At 41.9% G+C, this 24,507-nt stretch overlaps 1 protein-coding gene across 7 annotated transcripts in view; it reads left to right on the forward strand.

Moving 5' to 3' along the window:
* The window catches only part of LOC103181200 (tensin-3), a 261,229-nt gene that overhangs the window by 220,032 nt on the left and 16,690 nt on the right, over positions 1-24,507 (forward strand). For all 7 annotated transcript variants that reach the window (XM_007897502.2, XM_007897497.2, XM_007897498.2 and 4 more), the window contains 4 exons: positions 5,164-5,339; positions 7,005-7,134; positions 7,390-7,479; positions 24,302-24,476. In XM_007897502.2, the coding sequence (XP_007895693.2) occupies positions 5,164-5,339; positions 7,005-7,134; positions 7,390-7,479; positions 24,302-24,476 (571 nt within the window). The remainder of the gene's footprint in view (positions 1-5,163; positions 5,340-7,004; positions 7,135-7,389; positions 7,480-24,301; positions 24,477-24,507) is intronic.

Consider the following 24,507-nt stretch of genomic DNA (forward strand, 5'->3'; position numbering starts at 1 on the left):
GGATTTACATCAAACACAAAATGTGACCATAGTGTATAACAGAAACATTTAATTTATATTGTGCCCTTCACAACGGATCTGTTGTGAAGGGCACAATATAAATGAAAACAAAACTGCTCACAATGATGGGGTGGAGACGCCAAGCAAGTGAGAAGGGGGAATTGGGAGATGACCATAGGTGCGGACGAAGAGAGGTTTTTATGTGGGATTTAAAAGATGAATGGAGAGGGGTTGGTATGGAGGGATGCAGGCAGACAGAGTGTTCCAGAAGTTAGCAATGTAGTAGCTGAAGATTTGGTGGAGCAGAGGTAGTGGTGGACATGCAGTTAGCCTGAGTTGACAGAGCAGAGAGGTGGAGCAGAAGAGTGGGAGGTAGGAGAAGGTCACAGAGATGGGGAGGTACTGGGAGGAATAAAGGAATTTATTGGTGAGGGTGAGCTTCTTGAAGTCAATTTGTTGTGAAATGTGGAGCCTGGCAAGGAGTTTTATTTTCCAATTAACATAACATTTATTTTAATTTGCAGACACACTGTTTCTACCTGTTTTGCATTGAATATCAATGCCATTTACATCTGTTGCATTCTTCTTTTGAAAACCCACTGGAGCTTTTATGAACTGTGCCAGTACCCATATTTCACAACCACCTGTTGTATCTTACAGCATTATGTCTGTAGCAGTTTACTGACTACGTTTTACAGAATTAGTGGCGACGATGGACATATTCAGTATAATAGGACAATTAAACCCAGACTGAGAATATGTTGTTTGCGTATGTCCTTGAATAACTCTCACTGAAGTGGATTCTGACACTAGTCTAGTGCAGTACTCTGCCGTTTAATGTAGATCTTTGATTATGTTGCTTCAGTTAGGTCCTGCCTTCATTTACTGCAATAATTTCAGTACTGCTTTTTGTTTGTGTTACAGTTGCTAAAGTCCCAGGATTGGCTGTTTTTCCTTCACTTGAGTGCTAAATAAATGGCTGATTTGAAACCCTTGACTTACTTCTTCATTTGCAACATTTTAATTATCCAGAAGTAGACACAAGACCAAACCCCCAAGTAGGATTGAACCTCTGGTCTGGAGAGAGAGAGAAGTAAAACTCTTTATAGATGCGAATTGCACTCTTTTCACCTTTTCTGACTACTAGAATTTTATTTCTGTGTGTACAAAAAATTGCCTCAGAACATTAGGAGCTTTTCCAAATCTAAACAGCAACTCTGGACAAATGCCACCATGATGAAGTTAAGTCAGCCGAAAAGAGAGCTGGTTGCAATGACTTATTTATTTTCCAGTAACAGTGGCTATTAAATCTTTCTGCTCATCAGTGGATTCACAGAACAGTGAATTTTCCAAGTATAGGCTATGTTTATTAACCAAATTAACTCTACATTTAGAGGTAACATTTTATTCAATGTGAAAAGGGCCATTTTACTGACAGAAGTTTACTGTCACTCAACCAACAGGGTGCCAGCTCTTCACTTACTCTGTCTCTCTGATTCCCTGTCTCACTCTATACCTTTTTCTCTTGCCTCTGCCTCTCACTATCTGTGTCTCTCACTCTGCCTCTCTTTGTGCGTCTATAATACTATAAAAGTCCAATATAAGACCTACCTTTGAAAGATGGACTTCCTTCCACACTGTCAGGAAAATTCCTGTTGCACAGTTGCCAGGTTGCTAAAAGCAGCTCAGAGCGACCGTATCGCCTTTGTAACAGTGTGCAATAACTCACCTTTGCGGAGTCCTGTAGCTCAGTAGTTAGAGCACTTGTAAGAAAAAGACCTGGGTTTGTTTCCCGGCAGGGCAAAATGTTGGGCAAGTTTCCTTACTCCACACTCCTCTGTTTACCTAGCAGTAAGTAGGAACCCGGTTGTTAGTTGATTGGTAGATTGCTTTTCCGGGGGTAATAGTTCCTTCAAAAAATAATAATAATACTAAATTGGTCACTTCAATCCACAACTGTTTGTGGGACACTCCTGTGCGCAATTGACTGATGCGTTTTTCCCACAAAATGTTCAGTCAGTTCACTTTACAATATATTCTGTGAAACACTTTGAGACCTCTTCAAATCCCTTCACTCTCTGGCACCTCCCTACCTCTCTGACCTCCTCACACCCCAATCTACCACCCGGCACCTCCGCTCGACTGGCACCTGCCTCCTGCTCGTCCCTCGCACCCTCTGCCCCACCATCGGAGGTTGTGCTTTCAGCCACTACGCTCTGGAACACTCTCCCTCAATCCCTCCACCTTGCCTCCTCTCTCTGCTTTTTTAAGTCCCGCCTAGAAACCTTCCTCTTCGACCGTGCTTACAGCCACCTCCACCGCCCTCGCCCCCACACCCGCATGTAGTGCTGTAGATGTGCTCACTGTTGAAAATGTCGTCCCTCAGATGAGATTGTTAAACCAATGCCCTGTCTGCCTGTTCAAATAACTATCCTCCTTGGGGGGAGGTAACCAGGGTCTCCTTTGAGCTGAACAGGCTCCAAGGTGACATGCCTGGCAACAGCTCTCTGTGGTGATCTTGGTAGTTTGGTTTCTGAGCCGGGCAGGTCCGCAGTATTCCAGGGCACTGCTGATTATAGCACAGCAGGCTGGCTGGCTCTTTGGTAGGACCTGGAAGGCAGGCCAGTCACTGGGGCCAGGGAGTCATCCCACTCACCTCCTGTTAACCCTGCAAGCCAAAGCCTTAATGGGTAGGGTGGTCCTAACTGGACAAGCAGCAGGAAAACTTGCCAGACAGCAATATCAATGCCAAGCTATGCAGTTTTAACTGGTTAGACTCCAGCAGTACCACAACACACCCTCTGGGCTCTTGCTAACCTGCGGCTATCACTTTCTGGAATTAGATAAGCAGGATGTGTCCCTCCAGAGAGAGAGTGCGCATTCCATTCCAACAATCTATCTCTGGGATTTCCTTGTGTATTTGGGATGCATGAAATCTCAGCTTGGTTTGGATACTCTTAAGCACAGTGATGGGTTTCCACATGGGTCAGACACCTGGCTGACCAAGAAAAATGAAAGATCCCATGTCAATATTTGAAAAAAGAAGAGAGTATCGCCAAGGATACAGACGTTGTTCACAAAATGTTGATTGTAAGAAGACCATTCAGCCCTCAGGAGGAATAAGATGATTTGCCCCCTTCAGTGTTCAGGGTATGCAACAGGTTTACAACATTTGTTACCCAGAGATGGAATGAGTGAGATGAGGTATATAATGAGCTAAGTTTTTTTTTAAAACAGGGAAATAATCAAAAAGCTAGATTTTGGACGATTGAAATATCACCCACTTTCCGTTGGATCGCACTCACTGCTTCATTATTTTATGAGTTAAAATGCTGCTCATTTATAAAGCTGAACAAACTACCGTCTCTTGAATAAAATTGTAGCAACTTACTATTTTTTGTTGTAAGATGGATTTCTTACCACTGAAACCCAAGCTGTTGTTCCGAAACCAAGAGGGAGGATGAGACAGGATTGGGAGCAGGTCAATAACTAACTAATTTGTACTGTCCAAATTACACAATGAAAGTTATGCAAAGCAATTAGCTGGCAATGACAGATGTTCTGAAATGAAGCGTACTGGAACAAAGCTCCCATTCTTTGAAGCTGCTTTCTACAGCGGTGCCTTTGAAGAGCACTTTGTTACCTTTCATCCTTTGTGTTAATGATCTGATTCTGGGCGACTGCTCATTCCTCACTCCTCCGCCCTACCATTGGAAGCTGCGTCTTCAGACACTATGCTCTTGCCCTCTGGAACTCTTCACCAAAATCTTTTCACTTTGCTTCTCTCTCTTGGTTTCAAAAAACATATTGAGAATATGTCTCCTCAACAGTGACTTTGGTCACCCCACCTTAATTCTTTCTTATTTCTCGTAATACTGTGCTCTATTGTGTATAAGGGAAGGGTTCTCGTTAACTGTCTTATTGGTGTAAGGAGTTAATCCACACTCCAAGTAAAAGTTAAGCATTTATTTTACCTCAGCCCAACAAGCATGAGGGACTCCCATCTTGCTTCCTTTCAGACTATTGAGGACGTGTAAATCCTTAAATAGTCTGCAGGCTCAATACTTCAAGGGGGTAGTGATCCCACCAATATCCACAAAAATGCAGGGTCATTGCAGCTCCCTATCATATACATGTTAAATATAGATTGGGGTGTTCACCCTCTATGAAAGATGCAATATAAGTGAAATGTTTTGTGGTATTATCTCTGAATACTGCTCTCACTGATCTCATAGTACATAAAATTTGTTTTTCTTTGAGGAACAGCAGGTCATGTTCCACAGTTGTAACTGTGTCTGTTTTTTNCCAATAATTTGTGCCCAGAAGAAATGGCAGAAGAATGTTGAATTACTGGGGAGGTTCAATTAGTGCATCAGCCTAGCTCAGCATTCTTACCCCGGAGTCGGAAAATTGTTGGTTCAAGCCCCACTTCGGGACCTGGACCTCATATAATCTAAGATGATGCTCCTATACAGCGTTGTGGTGTGCTTACTGTTGGAGGTGCCGTCCTTCACATGGGACATTAAAACAAGGCCCAATCTGCCTGTTCAGGTGGACGTTAAATATCCCACGGCACTCTTCAAAAAGAGAAGGGAATTTCTCCCAGTGTCCTCGCCAACAATGGCAAGCCCAAAGAAAATTGGTTTTTCGCTTCAGTGCTGTTCGTGGGACATTACTGTATGCAAGTTGGCTACTGCGTTCACCCACAAAAAAAATATACAGCCACTGCCCTTTACAGTTTTACTGTGAAGCACTTTGGGATGTCTTCTCGCAGTTTGGGGATAAACAAATTGCATTGTTTTTTTTAACTTAAATGACAGAGGAACGACGATCCTACCTGTAACAAGTTCAGATCTAGAAAAAAAATATTTTACACAGTACTTGGAATCTGTTTATAAATGGTTTTTGACTTCCCTATTTTGGATTGAGAGCTGTACGAGGTATTGAGTACTTATTCTGATGAATCGTTTATTTAATTGTTCCCTGACGCACATCTTAAATATTTGAAAATATTTAGAGTTCAGTGATCTGTGGTATGCATGAGCTTCACAAGGTGAAATGCAACAAAGACTTAATAGGAATTCCAGCGAGATTTTTGTTCTGGCCATTTCTGATTAGTTTGGATAGAATGGATCTGAGATTAATGCTTTGCTTTGCACACAGGTCTGCAATCTGCAAATGGTCACATGACATTAGGAAGGACAAGACAACAAAGTATTGGACAATATGAGCAAAATGATAACCGCCTGATGTACAACCAGTCTGGATGGCTCAAATCCTCTGACTTCCGTCATCTCACCAGTACTGCACCATTTAGCCCACCTGGGCAGCCCAGGGAGGTAAGTTAAACATTGGAAGAAACACAGTCCTTTAGATTGTCAGGGCTGGTTATGAGGCCTGAAATTTTGCATGGTCTTAGCCATAAAATGTAAGGTGCTGTAGGATTTTGAAAAACTCTTAATTCGGTCTCAATTTTGATTTTAGGCAATTATTAAAAAGACCCCATTTAGAAATTTTGCACCGTCTCTAAATTTGGACAGTGATTTTAAGTTAGGACCTTAAAAAATTTCAGGCCTCTGAATTATTCTTCTCCAGGAAACTGATGTTTTAATCTTTTTAAATTATTGTGATATTTTATTTCTCATGACTGTTGGCGCAAGCTATGCACTTATTTTCTTTTCCTATTGTGGCTACACCTCAGATTTCTGAGAGTGTCAATTTAGTAGAACTTTTCATTGAAACATTATTTTCACTCCAAAATAAATTTCCCTCAGGTGCCCAAGGTCAGTTAGACAACTTCTCCTTGGTCTCCTCCAGGGATGCTGTTTACCAGGCAGCTGAGAGTTGCATGAGCTGACTTGCCTGTGCTTTTTCTTCTTTTTCGCTCAGGGAAATATCTTTCTGAGGGGCTGGCTTAGTTTGTGAGTTTACTCAGCCCAGCTCAAAGCATAGAAGCAACAATAAAACTGCAAATGAAAAGAGGCAAACCAGAAATCACTACAATGATGGTGACTGAATTTGTTAAAATGCTGCATCGTCTACAGTCTGATCCGATGTATTCCTTCCTTACTCCCTCCCATAATGGTGTGGTATTAAGTGTACTGACTTGGAAATCCTTTAAATACTAAACCTGCTCCTTAGATGTCTCAGTGAACAAATACATTATGTGGTGTGGAACTGAATTATACAGATCAGGAAGGTTCCAAGTTGTTCTTAGTCTGCAATAAGTTAGCTGATCGCAACTGGGAACAACATTGTGATGGAAAATGCGGTACGTCCCAATAGAATGTGAAATTGAAATATATCCAATAATTGGACTAGCATCTCACCAATCCTAGCATTGAACTGACCTATGGAAACTATTCTGTTCTGTTGCGTCAGGCTATGCTAAGATTGGATTCCCACGGGTCATTGAGATAAACATCTGGTTACCGCTAGGTTTCAATATTTAGGAATCTGTTGCAAATACAGAGATTTGAACCTCACTGAATCTCAATATCCTCAGGCTAGGGAATGTCAATTTGCCCCAGGTTCACCTGCCTGGGGGCTATTCAGTGACCCTTCATGGAGCTATCCATACATGGATGTCAAGTACACAATTATATTTTGGTTTTAGAAATAAAAAGGATGTGCTGATGAGCGAAGTTGAATACTTTATTAAAAATAAACCTAAATGCTCATTTTAACAGGCCATTTTTTAAAAAATGTGTAAAATTGGACATGAAGTCAAGTAATGATCATATAACACACTTTGTTATGAACGAGATTCACCGATGGTACCATTGACCTCACAGGTCACTGTTTTTAAATTTTAGCAATAAACAGAAAGACATATTTGTTCGTGAATGAACTTATTTCCTGCTCATTCATGTCAGTTCACGTTGGACCAAAACTGATTTACACTTTGAAACGGAACTAGTATTCCAAGATTTCTTGGTGATATTGATGATGTGCAGTGTAAATCTTGGCTGTACTAATGGAATATCTCCTCTGCTGCACTGTAGCTAAGCATGCCGGGATACAACGTTGGACATGATGAGGTGGATGGCAGAATGTTGAGTTCTTCCTCTGGGAACGGAGGTGAAGTCGTTCCTCCCACACCGGCATTTCCTGTCTCACCACCAACACCATACGGTAATAAATGCTGAAACTGTTCAAAAGTAAAATCTGGGGAATTATGGCATGCAATTTAATTAATGTCAGTTCAAAATCAACTGCAGCTTATTTAGCTAAATTGGAATGTTGCTAAGTTTATAACCCAATGGTGTTCTGCAAAGTTAATTTCTCAGAAAATTAGTTAATGAATGAGACACTTTCATCGAGTGTTCTGATATTTCCTTTATTCTCTAATTTCCTAAATAAAATGACACTGGATGTTTACTTTTACAGTGAAAGCATCTCCCAATTTTTCTGAAATATCTGCGTGCAGTCTGGGTGAGCAGAACCGGACCCATTCAGATCTCTTCAGATTAGGCCAAGGTAAGGAACTGATTGCAGTCTTTTTTGCGAAATAAAAGAATTGTGCGGTTTCCGAAAGATCTGTTTCTAAAGGTACTGTCACAGGTGCAACTGAGTTGTTGAGATCAGAAAGGTCCTAGTTCAATCCCAGATCTATTTTAAATGCTATGATCTCTGCTGTTATGGCAATAGTGGTATCATAATTGGTGTCAGTGCCCCTGGGGAGGGGGGGATAAATTTACAAAGCCTTCCCACTCTTCACATTTATCCCACTTGAGGCACTGGACAGATTACGATTAAACGCTTCACAGAAAAATGTCTATGACCAGAAGATAAGATTAAGGTCCATCTGACTGGTTCTTTTAAAAAAAACTAAATAATCCTACACTGTTATCAGCACATGATGGTTTGTGAACTGCTGGTGTCTGAAGTGGCAGAGCAACAAGCCAGTGTTCATTAATACAGATGTGGGAATGAATGAATATGGCAACATTTTGTTGGATTATCATAGCGAAGAAGGGGAGAGAGAACTCAGGAGTGTTTATGCAGAATTTTTCTCAAGATTAAATGGATGCAATTGAGACTATTGATGTGTAGATTGTACTTGGTCTGTGAAAGGAACAGGTTTAATGACTGAATGTTTTTTTCTCATTTGATACATTCAAAGGTTCTGTAATGTAACCAATAGGCATATTATAAAAGCCCCCAAAAAATGTTTCAGTCAGCACGTTCAGCCTATACTACGAGATTGAAGTCCTGATTTGGGGTTTGAACCAACAACGTTCTGAACAAAAAATTTTGGTGATCAAAAATTGTAAACAGTGGCACCATCTAAATTAGGGAAGGTACCAGCAAGCAGTGGGCTACAGAACAGCTCAGGAATTGCTCTTGCCCCCAGCACACTTTAGATCTTTGCTCTCAGTGACTAAGATCAGCTTTGAAAGATAGATGATCTCGCTTCTCTGACCTTGCCTTGTTGTCATGCCACATAATCAACTTCGAAGAATTTTGGCTTTTTATAGCCGAATCTCTAACACACGAGAGGACTTGACCCTTGCTTAAACTTCGATATTTGGTTCCAAGCACTTTTTGAGCTTTGTTGCAGTAGCCTGTTTACTCCCATCCTAAACTCAACTTGTTGCCAATACAAAGCAAACGCATCCCTCGCACTGCATACCAAGGCTAATTGCCAAAAAGAGTTGGCTTAAGTTTGTCAAAATCAAAATGTGTAGCAGAATCAGAATAAAGCAAATCCATTTTGTTTGTGTTTTTCACTTTTTATGATTTGGCTAATTGTAAAAATACAGAGGTCTTAAATATCTCTTATTCCTAGCTTTAAAGAAAATTGCTTTAAAATTTAAGATGGTACAGAATTTTTTAAAAACTGCCCTGATTTGGCAGCAGTTTTCTGGGTGCTGGGGAATAGTAGCTTCCAAATTAATATTTATTTTTAAAAAATGTTGTGAGCGAGCACAAAACAATAGTCTCCAGTCTAACATTGTGAGGAATTTCGATCCCTGGAGCCTCTTAACCGCTGAAGATACTGCAACAATAAAACATGATCCTCAAGTGCCTCTCTCACACCCTGCAGTTGTTCTATTGCATGTGACTATGGTGTCACTTAACCTGACGCTCTATTAAACATTCTGGTTGTGCATCATTTACAGCCATGTAGCCAGACGTTGCAAAATGCACAAAATTGTATCCCACTTTAACTTGAAGTATGATTAGGTCAGGCTCAGCAGGTTTGATGAACGCTGCTGTGGAAGTCTTCCCAAAGGAAAGAAAATCCTTTCCATCCTGACTCCTAAGCCTCCCACTGAGAATTTGAGGAATTCAGATCCCAATCTCAATGTAAAATGAGCAGGTAACAGACTGAATATTTAATTGATTTGAGTTAGGTCAATGAAAAGAAAAAGATCCAGTTTGTCAAACGCCTTCTGATGAATACTTTTTAAAGCTGTGCACAGTCATGTCCATTTCTCAAATGTTTTGGTGATTTTTATTTGATCTGATCGTTGCAGCATTTTGAAAGTGAGACCTTGCATAGAATTACAGTGAATGTTACAGCATGTTTGACCCAACTGGTCCGTGCCAATGTTCATACTCCACATGAGCCTCCCTCTCCTACACTCCTCTATTCCGTTCTCCCTCATGTAAGCTTCAAATTTCCTGCTATATACTTGATTCTATAGTAATACTTGCACATATCTTATCTTTATAAATCGTATAATCACTTAAGTCCTGTAGCTCAGTGGTTAGAGCACTCGCTTTGCAAGCGAGAGACCTGAGTTCAACTCCAGGCAGAGCGAAACCTTGGGCAAGTTTCCTTACTCCACACAGAGCCTAATAATAAACCCTCCAAAACCAAAAACAATAATAAATTGGTCATTTTCAATCTACGACTGTTTGTGGGACATTGCTGTGCGCAATTGGCTGCCGCGTTCGCCCACAAATATACAGTCAATTCACTTTACAATGTGTTCTGTGAAGCGCTTTGGGACGTCCTCTCGACGTGAAAAGCGCTATATCAAATGCAAGGATTATTATTATTATTATTATTATAAGTCATACATCCACCCTAGTCGCATTCAATCAAGATTGAGTAAAGTGATCTGCCAGTCGCCTAACGACCAGGTTCCTATTTACTGCTGGGTAAACAGAGGCATGTGGAATAAGGAAACTTGCCTAGGCTTTTGCCCTGCCTGGGAATCAAACCCGGGTCCAATCTGGATAGAAACTTCAGCAGTTGTTTTTTTTAAACAAATTGCAAGGGTGCATCTAATTGTTTATCAATTTTCTCCCACTTGCATGTGCTCTTCTGGTCCAGCCTCTTCCTGGGTTGCAAGCCCATAGTCATTGGGTGCCTTCTGGTACCCTATCGAAGTGACCGTTGTTTACATGTGAGCCTTGGTGGTGAGTGTTAGCAGCCTACCTAACTGTAGACAGTGTCCACACCCAACCCTGATTCTCCCAAAGGGGCATAATCAGCAGAGGGTACGGTAGAGAGACCAGTAACAAGAACCATGGCTGGATTTCTCCTCCCTAAATTGGAGCCAGTTTAGCATTCCCATGCAGCCCCAGCTAAGGTCAGCAAACTCAGCACAGACTGGGTTTCGAACCAAATGAGCTCCTGGTCCATAAACTGCAGCTCTATCCAATATACCACCGGGGTCTCCAGCAGAATTCACGATACTCGGATCCCTGTTTATACTGCATGTTATGATGCACTTTATTGCCAAACTTGCTGTCTTAACACCTATATAGGATTAGCTTTTTTGTTTCCAGTAAAGTGTGGATGACCTGAAAATGCAGCATATTCGGGTCATCCACAATCCCCTCCTTCCACCTTGTGCTTTTGAACTTTGTGCTGCTTAACTTTATTTTCATTACCTTTCAAATATGGTTGGGGAATAAAAAAAGGATGTGAAGCAGACATTTTATTTGTTGTTTTTGAAACAGTTAATGAATACAACGAAAATGGGTGTATTCTTGAATTGAACAACTTCAAAAGCAGTCATTTCCACTGTGCTCACTTTCCACGCTCATTGCTTATGCGTTGCTTTTGTGGCATTGTTTTATTTTAAATGAGCTGAAAGCTATGTTACACAAGGCTCTTGGGCTCACACTGCGCTTCGTACCTATGTTAATGCAACAATAGCACCACTTGAATTTCCCACCCAATTTGCACACAGCATTGTCCCACAAACAGACATGAGATGAATGACCAATTTTATTTGGAGGATTGTTTACCAGGATGCCATGGGATATTTAACATTCACCTGAACAGGCAAATGGAACCTTGGTTTAAGAAACAACAACAAGAACAAGGCCAATCTCAATTCAATAACAACAGCAACAAATTACATTTATAGAGCGCCTTTCACATCGGGAGGACATCCCAAAGCATTCGACAGTCAGGGGTCAGGGGTCCCCCAAGCATGGGGGAGGGGTGGGGTAGGGGTGAGGGAAGGCAGAGGTGGGAGGGTGACTGAAGGCACGATTGAAGAGGAGGGTCTTGAGACTGGCCTTGCAAGAGGCAAGGGAGGAAGCAAGGTGAAGGGACTGTGGGATGGAGTTCCAGAGTGTGGGGCCAGAGAGACCGATGGTAGGGCGGGTCAGGTGGGAGACTTGGAGCAGGCTGGAGCCCGCTGAATGGAGGGAGCAGCGGGCAGGTTGGTAGGGAATCAGCAGGTCAGAGAGGTAGGAGGGGGCAAGGCCATGGATGGCCTTGAAAGTGAGGACGAGGATCTTGAACTCGATCCTCTGAGGGATGGGGAGCCAGTGGAGTCGGGCGAGGGTGGAAGCCTGGTGCGTGAGAGTACACAAGCTGCAGAGCTTCAACGTTGTATTGCTCCTCCAGCACTATGTTTAAGTATCAGCCCGGACAGTGAGTTCAAAGTCTCTATGTAGGGTTTATATCCACAATCTTCTGATTGTCAGGTGGCACTGCTAATAACTGAGCCAGGCTGACACCTGAATGGAATAAACAGCAGTATTGTCAGGGACCTGTTAGATTTATCACTTATGGTAGAATTAATCTGTGGAAAAAAATGTAATGCTCTTCTTAAATAATGTAAAAGTTTTCAAGAGAAAGAAAGTGTTTAAATTATGTCTCCCCTAACAATGTATGTGCCGGCATGCATGTTGTATGGTTGATGTGCATTTTTCTCACTTTTTTAAATAGCCCAAGCACTACAGTATGTTAGGTATGTTTCGTTGAAGGTTCTGTCAGTGAGAAGGAGGCAGATACAGAGGCATGTTGATTTTATACCACACATTCATATACCAACTGCTCTAAGCTGGTATTTATACTCCACACGCGCCCCCATTCCTCCGTTCCCCTCTGCTACTACTATATTCTCTTGTCCCTCATATACAATATGTATCAAGTTTCCTCTTAAATACTTTGATACTTTTTGCTTCAACCACAGCTTCTGTAGTGAGTTCCACATTCTCACCAGCCTCTGTACAAGGAAATTCTTTCCAAACTCCCTAGTAAATCTACTGTTAATGGAGTCCTGCCTCGCAAGTGAGACGACCAGGGTTTGATTCCTGGGCAGGGCGAAACGTTGGGTAAGTTTCCTTACTCCACACGCCTATGTTTGCCTAGAAACCCAGTTGTTAGTTGGTTGGCGGTTTGCGTTTTCAGGGGTAATAATCCCTTAAAAAAAGAAAAAGAATTATAATTTGGACACTCAATCCACAACTGTTTGTGGGACACTGCTGTGTGCAAATGGCTGCCGCGTTTCACCCACAAAATATGCAGTCAATTCACTTTACAATATGTTCTGTGAAATTCTTTCAGACGTCTCAAAGACATAGTAAGATGATACATCAAATACAAGGATTATTATTATCATCATATGTATGACCCTAATCTAACAGGTGAAATAAATTAGGGTCTAATTTGTGGGTTCTGTTACCCATGTGTAAAGATGGATTTCAAGGTGACTTTCATCACATAAATAACGGCCAATGGTTCTGTATGTTTCCCTCTTTACACATGCATTTAGACATGGTAGACACAACCTGCAAATTGGTCCACACTGGACGTTCTCTTACTCGTATCCTATTGACTGGCAATTGTGTGCAGTAGATTTTACCTTGCTTCCAAATTGCCAGTTAGAAGGGACCTTGTTTTCTTGAAACACTTGGGATCCATTTTTCATCCAATTGACAAGCAAGTGACAGATTGATGTAAAATTGGACGAGTGAGTCATCGCGTTGCTCAGACTTGATGTCATTGCAAATTATGCACCTCTCTTTCTCTCTCCTGAACAAACAATTGATTTGTCTGTGATTCCTGACGCTCAATGGATGAAAGCTCCATATGGCGTGTGGCTTTCAGACCAAAAAGGTTCTAATTCTGATCTGAGCTTGTGCTACTTCAGCAGCTTCAGGGAAGGGACAGTCATTATTAGAATTAGCCTCATTGCTCCAGGGCTAGAGAAGGTGCATAATGTATCCATTTCTGATCACCAACCCTGTTGGATGTGCATGTGTGGTTGGCAGTGTGGGCGGTATTGTCTCCATGGCTGATTAGTGAGGTTGAAGTTGTAATTTAAATTTAGAAATTGAATTAAATTTAGTATTGAATATGAATTGCATTCATGTGCTGAAGGTAGACAGACTCCCTACTATCACCCGATACTGATCCCAATATGAGTGTCAATGAATCTGGGCCAAGCATTTAACTCGTGGACTGATTAGAGAGATTGTGGCATTTTGCTAAACAAAACATGCTCTCCCAGTCAAAAATTACAATCCACAATCAGGAAATCAAATTTGCAACTTTGCATCACAGATACAGTATAATTATATTTACACAGTGCCATTCACATTGGGAGGACGTCTTAAAGCACTTTACACTGCAGATGTTGGTGTTGAGAATGGTGGTGGTGGTGGGGCAGGTCTACCTCCAGCATGTCAGGGTAGTTCACATTGAATATTAAGGAATTAAGCCTCAATTCCCATGACACACTCTATAATAATCTTTGCAGTGATATAGCAGCTTATTAGGTTGCCAATATGTTTCTAAGTGCTTTACAGGATGTTTTGTGAAGTGTAGTAACTGTGTATTTGTGAGCAAACGCGACAACTAAGTTGTACTCAGCAATGTCCCACAAACAGCTATAAAATGACCAATTTTATCTGAGGAATTCTTGGTCTGGATATTCAGAAAAACATCATCTCTTTTCAAGGCAATCCAGGTCTCCCTCAGTTGGATTGATGCAACCCACTGAACTTTGCTCTATATGAGGACAAAGGGTTAAGGTCACTTCCCCACTCCCTCCCCCCTTGGCTGGTTGTCAAACTACGCCACTGTGAAGCGCTCTGGGACGCTACCCATGTGAAGGGCGCTATATAAAAGCAAATGTTGTTGTTCAGGAGGGAGGGTAAACATCTTTGGGTTGAGGTAGTGTAAACATGTGGCTAATATATAAATATCTCACTGATAGATTGGGCTTTTTCGTTGTATTAACCATTCACGATTCCAACTATGATGTAATGTGACTTTTTAAAGCAGTGAGGATGTTAGGCCACCTTGCCTTCTCAATTGTTTTAAATCCTTTATTTTTCCTGGCTTTGCCTGGCAGCTTCCTGAGCTGCCTTGAAGCAGATGTGTGGCAACTGCAATAAACAAACAAGGTTTCAGCTGCTAACTCTCATCACCAGAAAGCTTTTTGTAGATTTTTATTTATTTATTCATTTGTTTTAAATGTGTGTTTTTTTTGGTGTGTGGCAGAGAGGTACTGTGAATTGGTGTGTCCCCCCGATTTACATTTACTCAAGCACTGTATTGAGAACATTTTATGTGCTGAGTACATTCTGTTAGTTATGTGACTCTGAATACACCACACGCTTTTCACTAAATTCAATGCAGGAAAGACGAGAGGTCACGTTAATAATGGAAGCGCTTCAGGATTGCATCCATTTAGGCAGGAAAGAAAATGCGTTTAAAAGATTTTATCCTGAGGGGCAGTTTGACCTTTGACTTGTACTGGTGCTTTTTGATTGGTAGAAGCAGACTGGGAGGGTGAAAAACAAAGCTTCTGTGTCAGAAAAGTCAAATGTAAATGAGGCTGCAGTCAGAGCACGCTCTGAATGGGCAGTCTGACTGTGGCTGCCAGAAGAGAGCTCCGAGCTGGAACAATTGCTGAATTCTATTCCATCTGGACAGGGGGGATTAAGCTGTTGCTGACTGAACAACTCCATTTACAGTCTAGTCCTGCAATCTCAGCTTTCCGAGCACTCTGGAAGTTCGTTTGTGCAGGTTTTATCACAGATTATGTAAGTAAGGAAGAAGGAAGGAAAACGCAGACTGGATAATCTTGAATGAAGTCCCAACTTTGTGTGTGGTGCTCCTGCTGTGCTGCCTTTTAACTAAAGTCTGGCAGACAGAACGGCAAACTGTTTAGCCTCTTCTGGTTCGGGTAAAACTGCAGTGTTTTAGCAGTTTCATCCTGTAGTACCTCTTCTTATGAAAGCTTTTCCATCACGACTACTTCTATTGGTAGGTAAACTGCGGTTTCAAAGATTGATGCATGTTGCTCTTGGCTGAATCATTAGACATTTAGCGGTCTACATGTAAACAGCTGGCACTGAAACATGATCTCCGAGTGTGTGAAAAAAAACTACTTCAGGGAAGCTATGTACTTTCAAACAAGTCTGTTTGTTTGCTAATACACAAGGACAAATTTGAAATACAGTATTGCATGACTCAAAGGCATTTATAGTGTCAGTGTTGAATTTCCAGGCTGCTTGATGGTGCTTTTTTTGCCGTATGTTAGCAGGAGACGAAGAGGACTGGTAATGAAGTGCGTCTCTCAAGAGATATATATTGGAACAACATGTTTTTAGTGGGTTTTGTGGTGGCAACAAATGCAGGGCTTGTCCTTGTTTTTGGAATTTGCTGGGCTGCTTCATTCAGCTGGTTTAATATTCTTTGCGTGATGTGGAGAGTTGCTAATAACTACACATCTTGAAGGATGCCTATTTCATGGGCCCAAGTAGGAAATGGCGGCAGCTGACCACATTCCTAAGCTCGCAGGGGCATGTTGAGGTCACCAAGAGGTTTCTCCAAAATTCCTGTAAAATACAGGATTTGACCATTTGAGAGAAAAAGGGACATACTACATTCAGACTGCTCTGAAGTGATCTTCTCATCACTAAGAAAAAAATGTGCCAGTACAAGGATTTGAAGGAACGGGGCGGAAGCAGTGTGATGGGAAGTAAGGTGGTGCCCGGAACTGCCATGATTTGACACTCGAGTCTGAATGGAGTCTTCGTCCCTCCGTTTAGCCTCAGTTTCAGCGGATTGACTAGTGGAATTGTCTGGTTTTACGTAGTATGTAACAGCACAGAAAAAGCTTGTATGGTCCACAAGTTTGTGCTTGTTTTTTGTCCACATGAGCCACCCAGTTTAACACTGCTCACTCCCCATATTCCTCTATTTCAGTCATTTAATCTACTTTCAGAATAATTTATAGGCTTTTCATTAACATCGGTTTGTGGCATAGAATTCCACATTCCAACCATCCTCTGTGTAAAGAAATTCTTTCCAATCTTCCTTTTAATTCTTTTTGTAATTATATTGGGTTTTACGCTAGCTTTTCTTCCATTTCTCCTCCGCTGAAGATATTGCCTCACTCCAGGCTGCAGTCCTCTGGTACCTTGCCCAAACAGCCATTCTTTGTGCGTGAGTCTAGATCGTGAGTGTCACCAGGCTATTAAACCTCCACAGATTGCAGCTGAACCCAATTTCTGTTCTCATGTGGACATTTTTCAGTGGGGATTGTTAGACGATCATCAGGAGCACACACTGGCTAGTTTTGTTCCCCCTCCTAGCCCAGGAGAATGGCTTCCAATTGTGGTGCGTCACTGTCTGCTTCATGCTCCCACCCGATCTGTCCCAAACTTTCTGGGCACGCTTTCAGTCTTTTTGCCCCGTTCTCTGAAACTCCAGCCTATAGTTCCTCTGCTTTACCCACACCATCCCACCTTAAGAGCTGTCACTGACCACGTTTTCCGCTACCTTACCCGCTTCCTCAACTCCTTCCCCAATCTCAGACTCCTCGTCAGCTGTGTGAAGTCCTTGCTAAACTCCACTGGCTCCCTGTCACAGAGCCGATCGACTTCAAGATCCTCACTCTAGTGTTTAAATCCCTCCATTCCTTGGCATCCCCTCTATCTCTCTAACCTCCTCTCTCCCCACAGCAGTACCCGATGCCTCCACTCTACTGGGTCCAGCCTCCTCCGTGTCCCCTGAATCCTCAGCTCCACCATCGGCGGCCATGTTTTCAGCCATTACGGCACCGAAACTTTGGAACTCCCTCCCTCAACTCCTTCTCCTCGCCCCCATCTTCAGATCGCGCCTGAAGATCTTCCTCTTCGACTGCGCCTACGGTCACCTTCCCCCTACCCCTGGCTTGGTCTCGGGCTCCACCATTGTTAAATGCTCTGAGGCGCCATCCGGAGTGGAGGACGCTAAATAAATGCAAGTTGTTGTTGTTGTTGATGTGCTTTGATAGGTTCCCATCATGTGAAAGTCACCATATAAATGTAAATTGTTGTTACTCCAACTGCTGTGATTGTTGAAATGAGTTAATTGAGCACTTGTCAGGAATGCAACCTCTGATCTGTATGACTCAGGACAACACTGGATATGCTTTACTGACTATCCCATCGGGGAATCCCAGGAGTTGCCTCGTACCTATACTGGATTGAGCTTGAGTTTCACTTAATAATTAGCATTTTGGGGGGATATTTCTTAAAGTAGCTCTGACAACTCATTTGTGTGTGTGGGGAGAGAATGGGATCACCAGTCTGTTGTAGTGAGAATGGGACATCAGTCCATGAGGAAGAATCAGAAAACCTGCCAATCGGAAAAACAGCAAACTGCATGAAGCCTTGAGACATTAAAATATAATGTCTGAACGTTTCGCTCACAAAATATAGAGTCAATTCATTTTACAGTATATTGTGTGAAGTGCTTTGAGACGTATCAAAGACGTGATGAGGGGCTATATCAAATGCAAGGATTATTATTATTTTTATAAACTCGTCTCCTCTAGAGAACCCTGATGCACTGACTCGTGAGATGCTGCCTGGAGCAAATTTCTCACTGGGTAGAGTGGCATACATAGGTTCCCAAAAGCCATGCACTTTACATTTTGAGGTGTTGTTTACCAACACAGGGTACTATATCTGCTGCTGTTTTGAGACAATCACATTATAATGAAATTAATAAAAGTCTCTTGGAGATCAGAAGGCATGTTTTCACAGAATGCTTTGTGAGAATGTGGATTCACTGTCCCAGGAACCTATGATTGCATATCTATTGGAGAATTTAAGAAGATGATGATAACAATAACGGTAATCCTTGTATTTAATTATAGCATCTTTCATGTTCACAGGGTTTGCTGTAAAGTGTGTAGTAAGCGTATTTCATAGGTGAATGCGGTAGCCAATTTGCACACAACAATATCCCATAAATAGCTGTGAACTGAATGAATTATTGTCTAGGACACCTGGAAAAGCTCCCTTCTCTTTTTCAAATAGTGGCATGGGATCTTTAAAATCCACCTTAACAACCTTGATTTAACATCTCATCTGAAGGATGGCACCTTCACCAATATGCCTCCCCCAGCACTGTATTCAAGTGACTTGAGTTCAAAATAGAAAAATGTGGGACTCAAACCTACAACCTTGTGCCTCAGAAGCGCGAGTGCTACCAATTTGTCTCGGCTGACACCTGACTAAATAGTTGGTTGGGAAGTAAAAGTGTGAAACAATAAGGGGTAATGGGATTAATACCTCTGCCATGATAAAATAAAATGGCTAATCAAGCTCGACAAGCTGAATGACCTTATAAGAGACTTATAAACAAAATTAAAGCTATAAAAGGGACTGTGGTGACATGGATCCAGAACTGGCTAGGAGACAGAAAGCAGAGAGTAGAAGTAATTGGTTGGTTTTCTGACTGAAGGGAGGTGTGTAGTGTTGTCCCTCAGCGGTCAGTATTGGGACCTCTACTATTTCTGATCTATATTAATGATCTGGACCTGGATATAGGGAGCACAATTTCCAAATTTGCAGACGATACTAAGCTAGGAAAAGTAGTTAATGGTGAGGAGGATACCACCAGACTCCAAGAGGACTTAGATAGACTGGTAAAGTGGGCAGAAACATAGCAGATGAGGTTTAATGTGGAGAAATGCGAAGTGTTGCATTTTGGTAGGAAGAATGAGGAGAGGTAGTATAAGCTAGATGATACAATCTTAAAGGGGGCAACTAAACAGAAAGACCTGGGTTTCCACATATCTACCTGTCCTGCCACCTTCTGAAGATGGCAGGACAGGTAGATAAAGCTGTTAAAAAAGCATACGGGATACTAGGTTTTATAAATGGGAGCATAGAATTCAAAAGTCAGGAGATTATGTTGAATATTTATGCAATGCTGATTATGCCTCAGTTGGAGTACTGTGTTCAGTTCTGGTCACCGCACTTTAGGAGAGATGTTAGGGCATTGGAGAGGGTGCAAAGAAGGTTTATCAGGATGGTACCAGGAATGAAGGACCTTAGTTATGAGGAGAGGTTAGCAAAACTAGGATTATTTTCCCTAGAGCAGAGAAGATTAAGAGGGGATTTAATAGTGATTTTCAAGATCATGAGAGGATTTGATAGGTTGAACTGGGAAAAACTGTTTCCACTGGCATGTGGGTCAGTAACCCGAGGACACCGATTTAAGTTAGTTGTTAAAAGAAAGAGAGGGGAAGTTCGGAAAAAAAAATTAATATAGCAAGTTGTTCGGATCTGGAATGCATTACCTGAAAGGGTAGTGGAAGCCGATTCAATAACAACTTTTAAGAGAGAAGTAAATGGATATTTGGGGAGGACAGGATTGTAGGGCTATGGAGAAAAGCGGGCCAATGGGATTGAGTTGGATAACTCTTTTCGGAGCTGGCTCTGACACGATGGGCAGAATGGTCTCTTTCTGTGCTGTATGATTCTATGACCTCCTCTTACTATCTTTGTGTGTGTTTAAATCAGCACCACTGGAGTTACAGAGCATTGTCATTGATGGCATGAGACAGTCATGAGGCACTCTTTATTGTCACTATATATGCTTCACACTGGTGCGTGTTTCATGTAAGATTTCTGTTGTGCGTATGTGTAGGGATCCCTTCAACGGAACCTGCAGATGCACAGAAAGAAGGCGTTAGCTGAACACCACTAATATGTGATGCTGTCCTGTGTCATCTGCTGCTCCAGCAGCACTTGCTGATTAGCAGAAAATGATCCCATGAACCTGGGCAAAGCTGCACCTACACCACCTCAGTGAGACCTCAGGAGGAGGATCATCGATGGTGCTAAAGTCATCAATTAAACAGGCCATTTGTAAATGAACCTTCTTTCCTCATTTAAATGATAATCCACCAAAATATAAACAGTGCTTGATGTGCAACTTATTGTAGTGCACATTTGCTGTATAATTTACTGTTTGGTATTATCTTTTGCTTGCCTGATGTCAATGGCAAGTGAAGTAACTGGTAGTTTGAACATGATTGCAATGTTGTCTGTCATTTGGCTCAGTTGGTAGCATTCTCGCCTTAGAAAGTTGTGGATTTAAGCCACATGTCAGGATGTGAACTCGCCGTTGAAAGCTTAATAATAAAAATTATTATGTTTTTGAAGGGATTATTACCCCCAGAAAGCGATCTGCCAATTGACTAACGATCAGGTTCCTACTTCCTGCTCGGTAAACAGAGGCTATGTGGAGAAAGGAAACTTGCCTAACGTTTCGCCCTGCCTGGGAATCAAACCCGGGTTCTCTCTCTTGCGAGGTGGGTGATCTAACCAATACTGGACAGGACTCCTTATGGATATAAAGCAAGGCAGAGGGATTGAATGAACACTTTGCTCTGAGAGCTGGTGCATAATTGTTAGGCCGAATGGCCTTCTTCTCTGCAGCTAATTTCTATGATTCTATGCATCCAATGGCAGGCTGAAGACCTTTCTTGTCTAGTAGGGAAGGCAGAGTTGCAAATAAACTGGGCCATGAATGGTTCTCAGTAATGGGCCGCTTGTGATCTAGACTCGCCCCTCCTACCACACACACCTCTCAAATAGTGGACATGCTGTTGGAAAATGTGAGGCACTCTCTTTTCCGAGTCTGAATTATGTTAAACTGTGGCCAAACAGTGGTACATTCGTGCTTTACTGCCAACTCACTGTGGGGCTCATTTTATCTAACAAGACAGCTTTATAAACAATAATTTAAAAAACTTGTGCTTGATATAATAGCGCATTTCACGAAGAAGGATATGTCAAAGTGCTTCACAGGATTAACTGTAAAGTGTAGTGGTTGTGTATTTTAGAGCCAAATGCTTAAATCAATGTCAAGTTTCAGCCAACTGAACCCAATGCGCACATTTAGTACTCCAAAAACTGAAGGAGCTGTGTGCTTTCCTCCCTTTTGAAATTTATGAAAGGCTGTAATTCAGCGAATAGTTTCATTGCAATGAGGGAGTGTTTGTGAAAGAATGAGGCAGTTCACTTTCCAGCTCATTGGAATGCAACATTTTGTTTTTCCGCTGAAGCCGCAAGAAATTACCAGAGAATGGCATGTGTGATGAGGGAGTATGAAAAAAGGAATCTTTGTTGGCTTTGGGTCTGATTTGCAACATTAACACAAGTATCTGTAAAAAGTGAACCCTGCAGGTACCCCCGCCCTCCCCCTGACTGTGGCTCAGATTAACCTTCTCTGTCGGATTTGCTGCTCGAGCTGAAGTTTGCTAGACCTGCGAGCCAATTAGATAACCCCCTCATATTGTACAACCACCTCCTTCCCAATCCACCAGATAATGTGCTTGCAATTCTCGTGGTCGCCCAGAGTTCTGATAAATACCATTCCAATCTCAAGCCCTCACCTTGTGGTTGCCATGCTGAAACATCTGTTATCTTTCTAGATAAAAGCAGAGAGCATTGATATGAAATAGGTATACAAGCTTGTGCAAGCCCCTGTTTGAACAATCTACCAAGGTCTCTCTTGGCAGATAGCTTCTGATGTTGCCAAGTTATCCTTACTATGCTAGGAATTTGGGCGGTCTTTCATGTTTCATTGATTTTCAGATAGGTTTATCTCATCCTGGTGCTTGTGACAACATGCTTGTTGGATTTGACTGAGACGAGCGTTTTGAGTTATAATTTTACTTTTTGAAATGCCGGATTTGTCAAGCAGATGTCTAGCCTTTATGGCAGGTTAACACTTTTGAGCACTGAATGAGGTTTATAGTTGTCAGAATGCACAAAACCTACCTTATAACATCTGCCAAGAGAAATTGTTTGGATATTATTTATTCAGAGCCTTAATATAGAATTAAAGGATTGCAGACATGCAGTAGTATTGAGTTCACATAGGTCTACTGTGTCAGCTTGGCTGCTAATACCCTCGCTTCCAGGTCAAAGGTTGTGGGTTCAACCCTCACATCGGGACTTCAGCTCATAGTGTAAGGCTGACATAACAATCCGGAGGAATGTCTTTTGGATGAGATGTTAACTCATGGCAATACAAATGCAGGTATTTGTCTTCCTGAGGAATGAGTCATTTATGAAGTCCTGTCGCATATCAGTTAGAGCACTTGCCTCACCAGCGAGAGAAACCAAATACGATTCTGAAGGAAGGTTAGCACCTCAGATAACACAGCACACCCCAGTACTGCATTGGAGTGTAAGCTTAGAACATCTGAGTTCCAAGTCCTGACAGGGAACTTGAACCCACTACCTTCTGGCTCAGAGGCAAGAGTGCTATCAACTAAGCCACAAATTTAATTCACTTTATTCCCACACAGTGATCAAACTGTGGTCAAGTTTGTTTGGGCTTGCACAAGTTTGTTAATACCTGCTTGCTTTTGTATCGATACCTCTGGATACAGAGCTGAGGATACAGTGTGCCTTTTTATGGCCTTATCCACCACCTTTAATGACTCTGCATCTGCACGTCAAGGTCCCTCTTCTCTTCTGCGTCATTTGAAATGTTTAGCATTTGTTTAGCATTGCCATTGCCCTTATCATACCACCTATTAGCCTATCTGCATCCTCCAGCACTCGTTCACTATTCACATAACAATTTGCCATGCCTCTCGATTTCATGTCACCAAGCAGTTTTAAGATACTTCAACAAGTCTTGATCATTGTGTACAGTAAATAAGAGCTGGCTGAACATAGACGCTAAAAAATCCACTCCTAAAAGTATTAATATGTGCTGGCTGTAGTTCCATGGAAGACATCTCGCTATTGATAACTACTTGGAGTCCTGTAGCTCAGTGGTTAGAGCACTCGCTTTGCAAGCGAGAAACCTGAGTTCAATTCCAGGCAGAGGGCGAAACCTTGGGCAAGTTTCCTTACTCCACACAGAGCCTAATAATAATCCCTCCAAAAACAAAAAACAATAATAAAATTGGTCATTTTCAATCTACGACTGTTTGTGGGACATTGCTGTGCGCAATTGGCTGCCGCGTTCGCCCACAAATATACAGTCAATTCACTTTACAGTGTGTTCTGTGAAGCGCTTTGGGACGTCCTCCCGATGTGAAAAGCGCTATATCAAATGCAAGGATTATTATTATTATTTATTATTATTATTACTGTGTGTCAACCTAACTCAATCAGTAGCTCTCTAGCTATTAGCTACGCTCAACTCCAGTGCAATCAATGCATTGTCGAAAGTGTCACCCTCTGGATAAGATATTAAACTGAGGTCCCGTCTGTCTGTTAAGGATCCCATGACACTACTTGAAAAGAATAAGGAGTTTCTTCCAGTGTCTTGGCCAACAACCCCTCAGATTAAATCGAATCACTTTTTTTCTGGGACATTGCTCTTCACAAATCGATGGCCTTGTTTGTCTGTAAAATATGTAGTCACTGCACCCAACAGCAAATCCTGTGTGACACTTTGAGATGTTTCAATGATTTGATAAGGCTTTATATCAAATGCAAGGATTATTATTACTGTGTGTGAACCCAGGAAATTTAAGGGATAGGAGTATGACCTGGAAACTTCTTTCAATATTTGATATCTTGAAATCAGCCCAAAGTTAATTTGATTGAATAAAATTGCCATAGGATCCTTTGAAACCTGCCCACTCAGTGTGACAAGTTAAACAAAGATCATTTGAAACTCCCCAGGTGAAGGTGTGCTTCACTGGCATTTCTCCAAGAAACAAAAGTAAACCTTTGTTTGTCACCATGTACAATGCTATCAGCGACCTGGTTGCAAAGGTTGGGCGTACAAAAGTGCATTAACCATTTACATTGCATGCCATCTTTACTTTCCTAGATCCCCGCAGTTACATGGAAGCAGTGAATCACTCATCGGTAACTTCAGATGGTGGTGTGGTCACAAATCCTAGCCTGTACAGCAGTGACGTTCAGATGACAAATCCTGCCTACCAACAATCCTTTGGCTCTATGTGCTCAGTCTCCACAAGCAGCCCTGTGTCCAGGACAGAAAGGTAGGAAACTGATGCCTGGCAATATCATTCT

Source organism: Callorhinchus milii, unplaced genomic scaffold (assembly GCF_018977255.1).
Source record: "Callorhinchus milii isolate IMCB2004 unplaced genomic scaffold, IMCB_Cmil_1.0 Scaffold2, whole genome shotgun sequence".
Classification (NCBI taxonomy): domain Eukaryota; kingdom Metazoa; phylum Chordata; class Chondrichthyes; order Chimaeriformes; family Callorhinchidae; genus Callorhinchus; species Callorhinchus milii.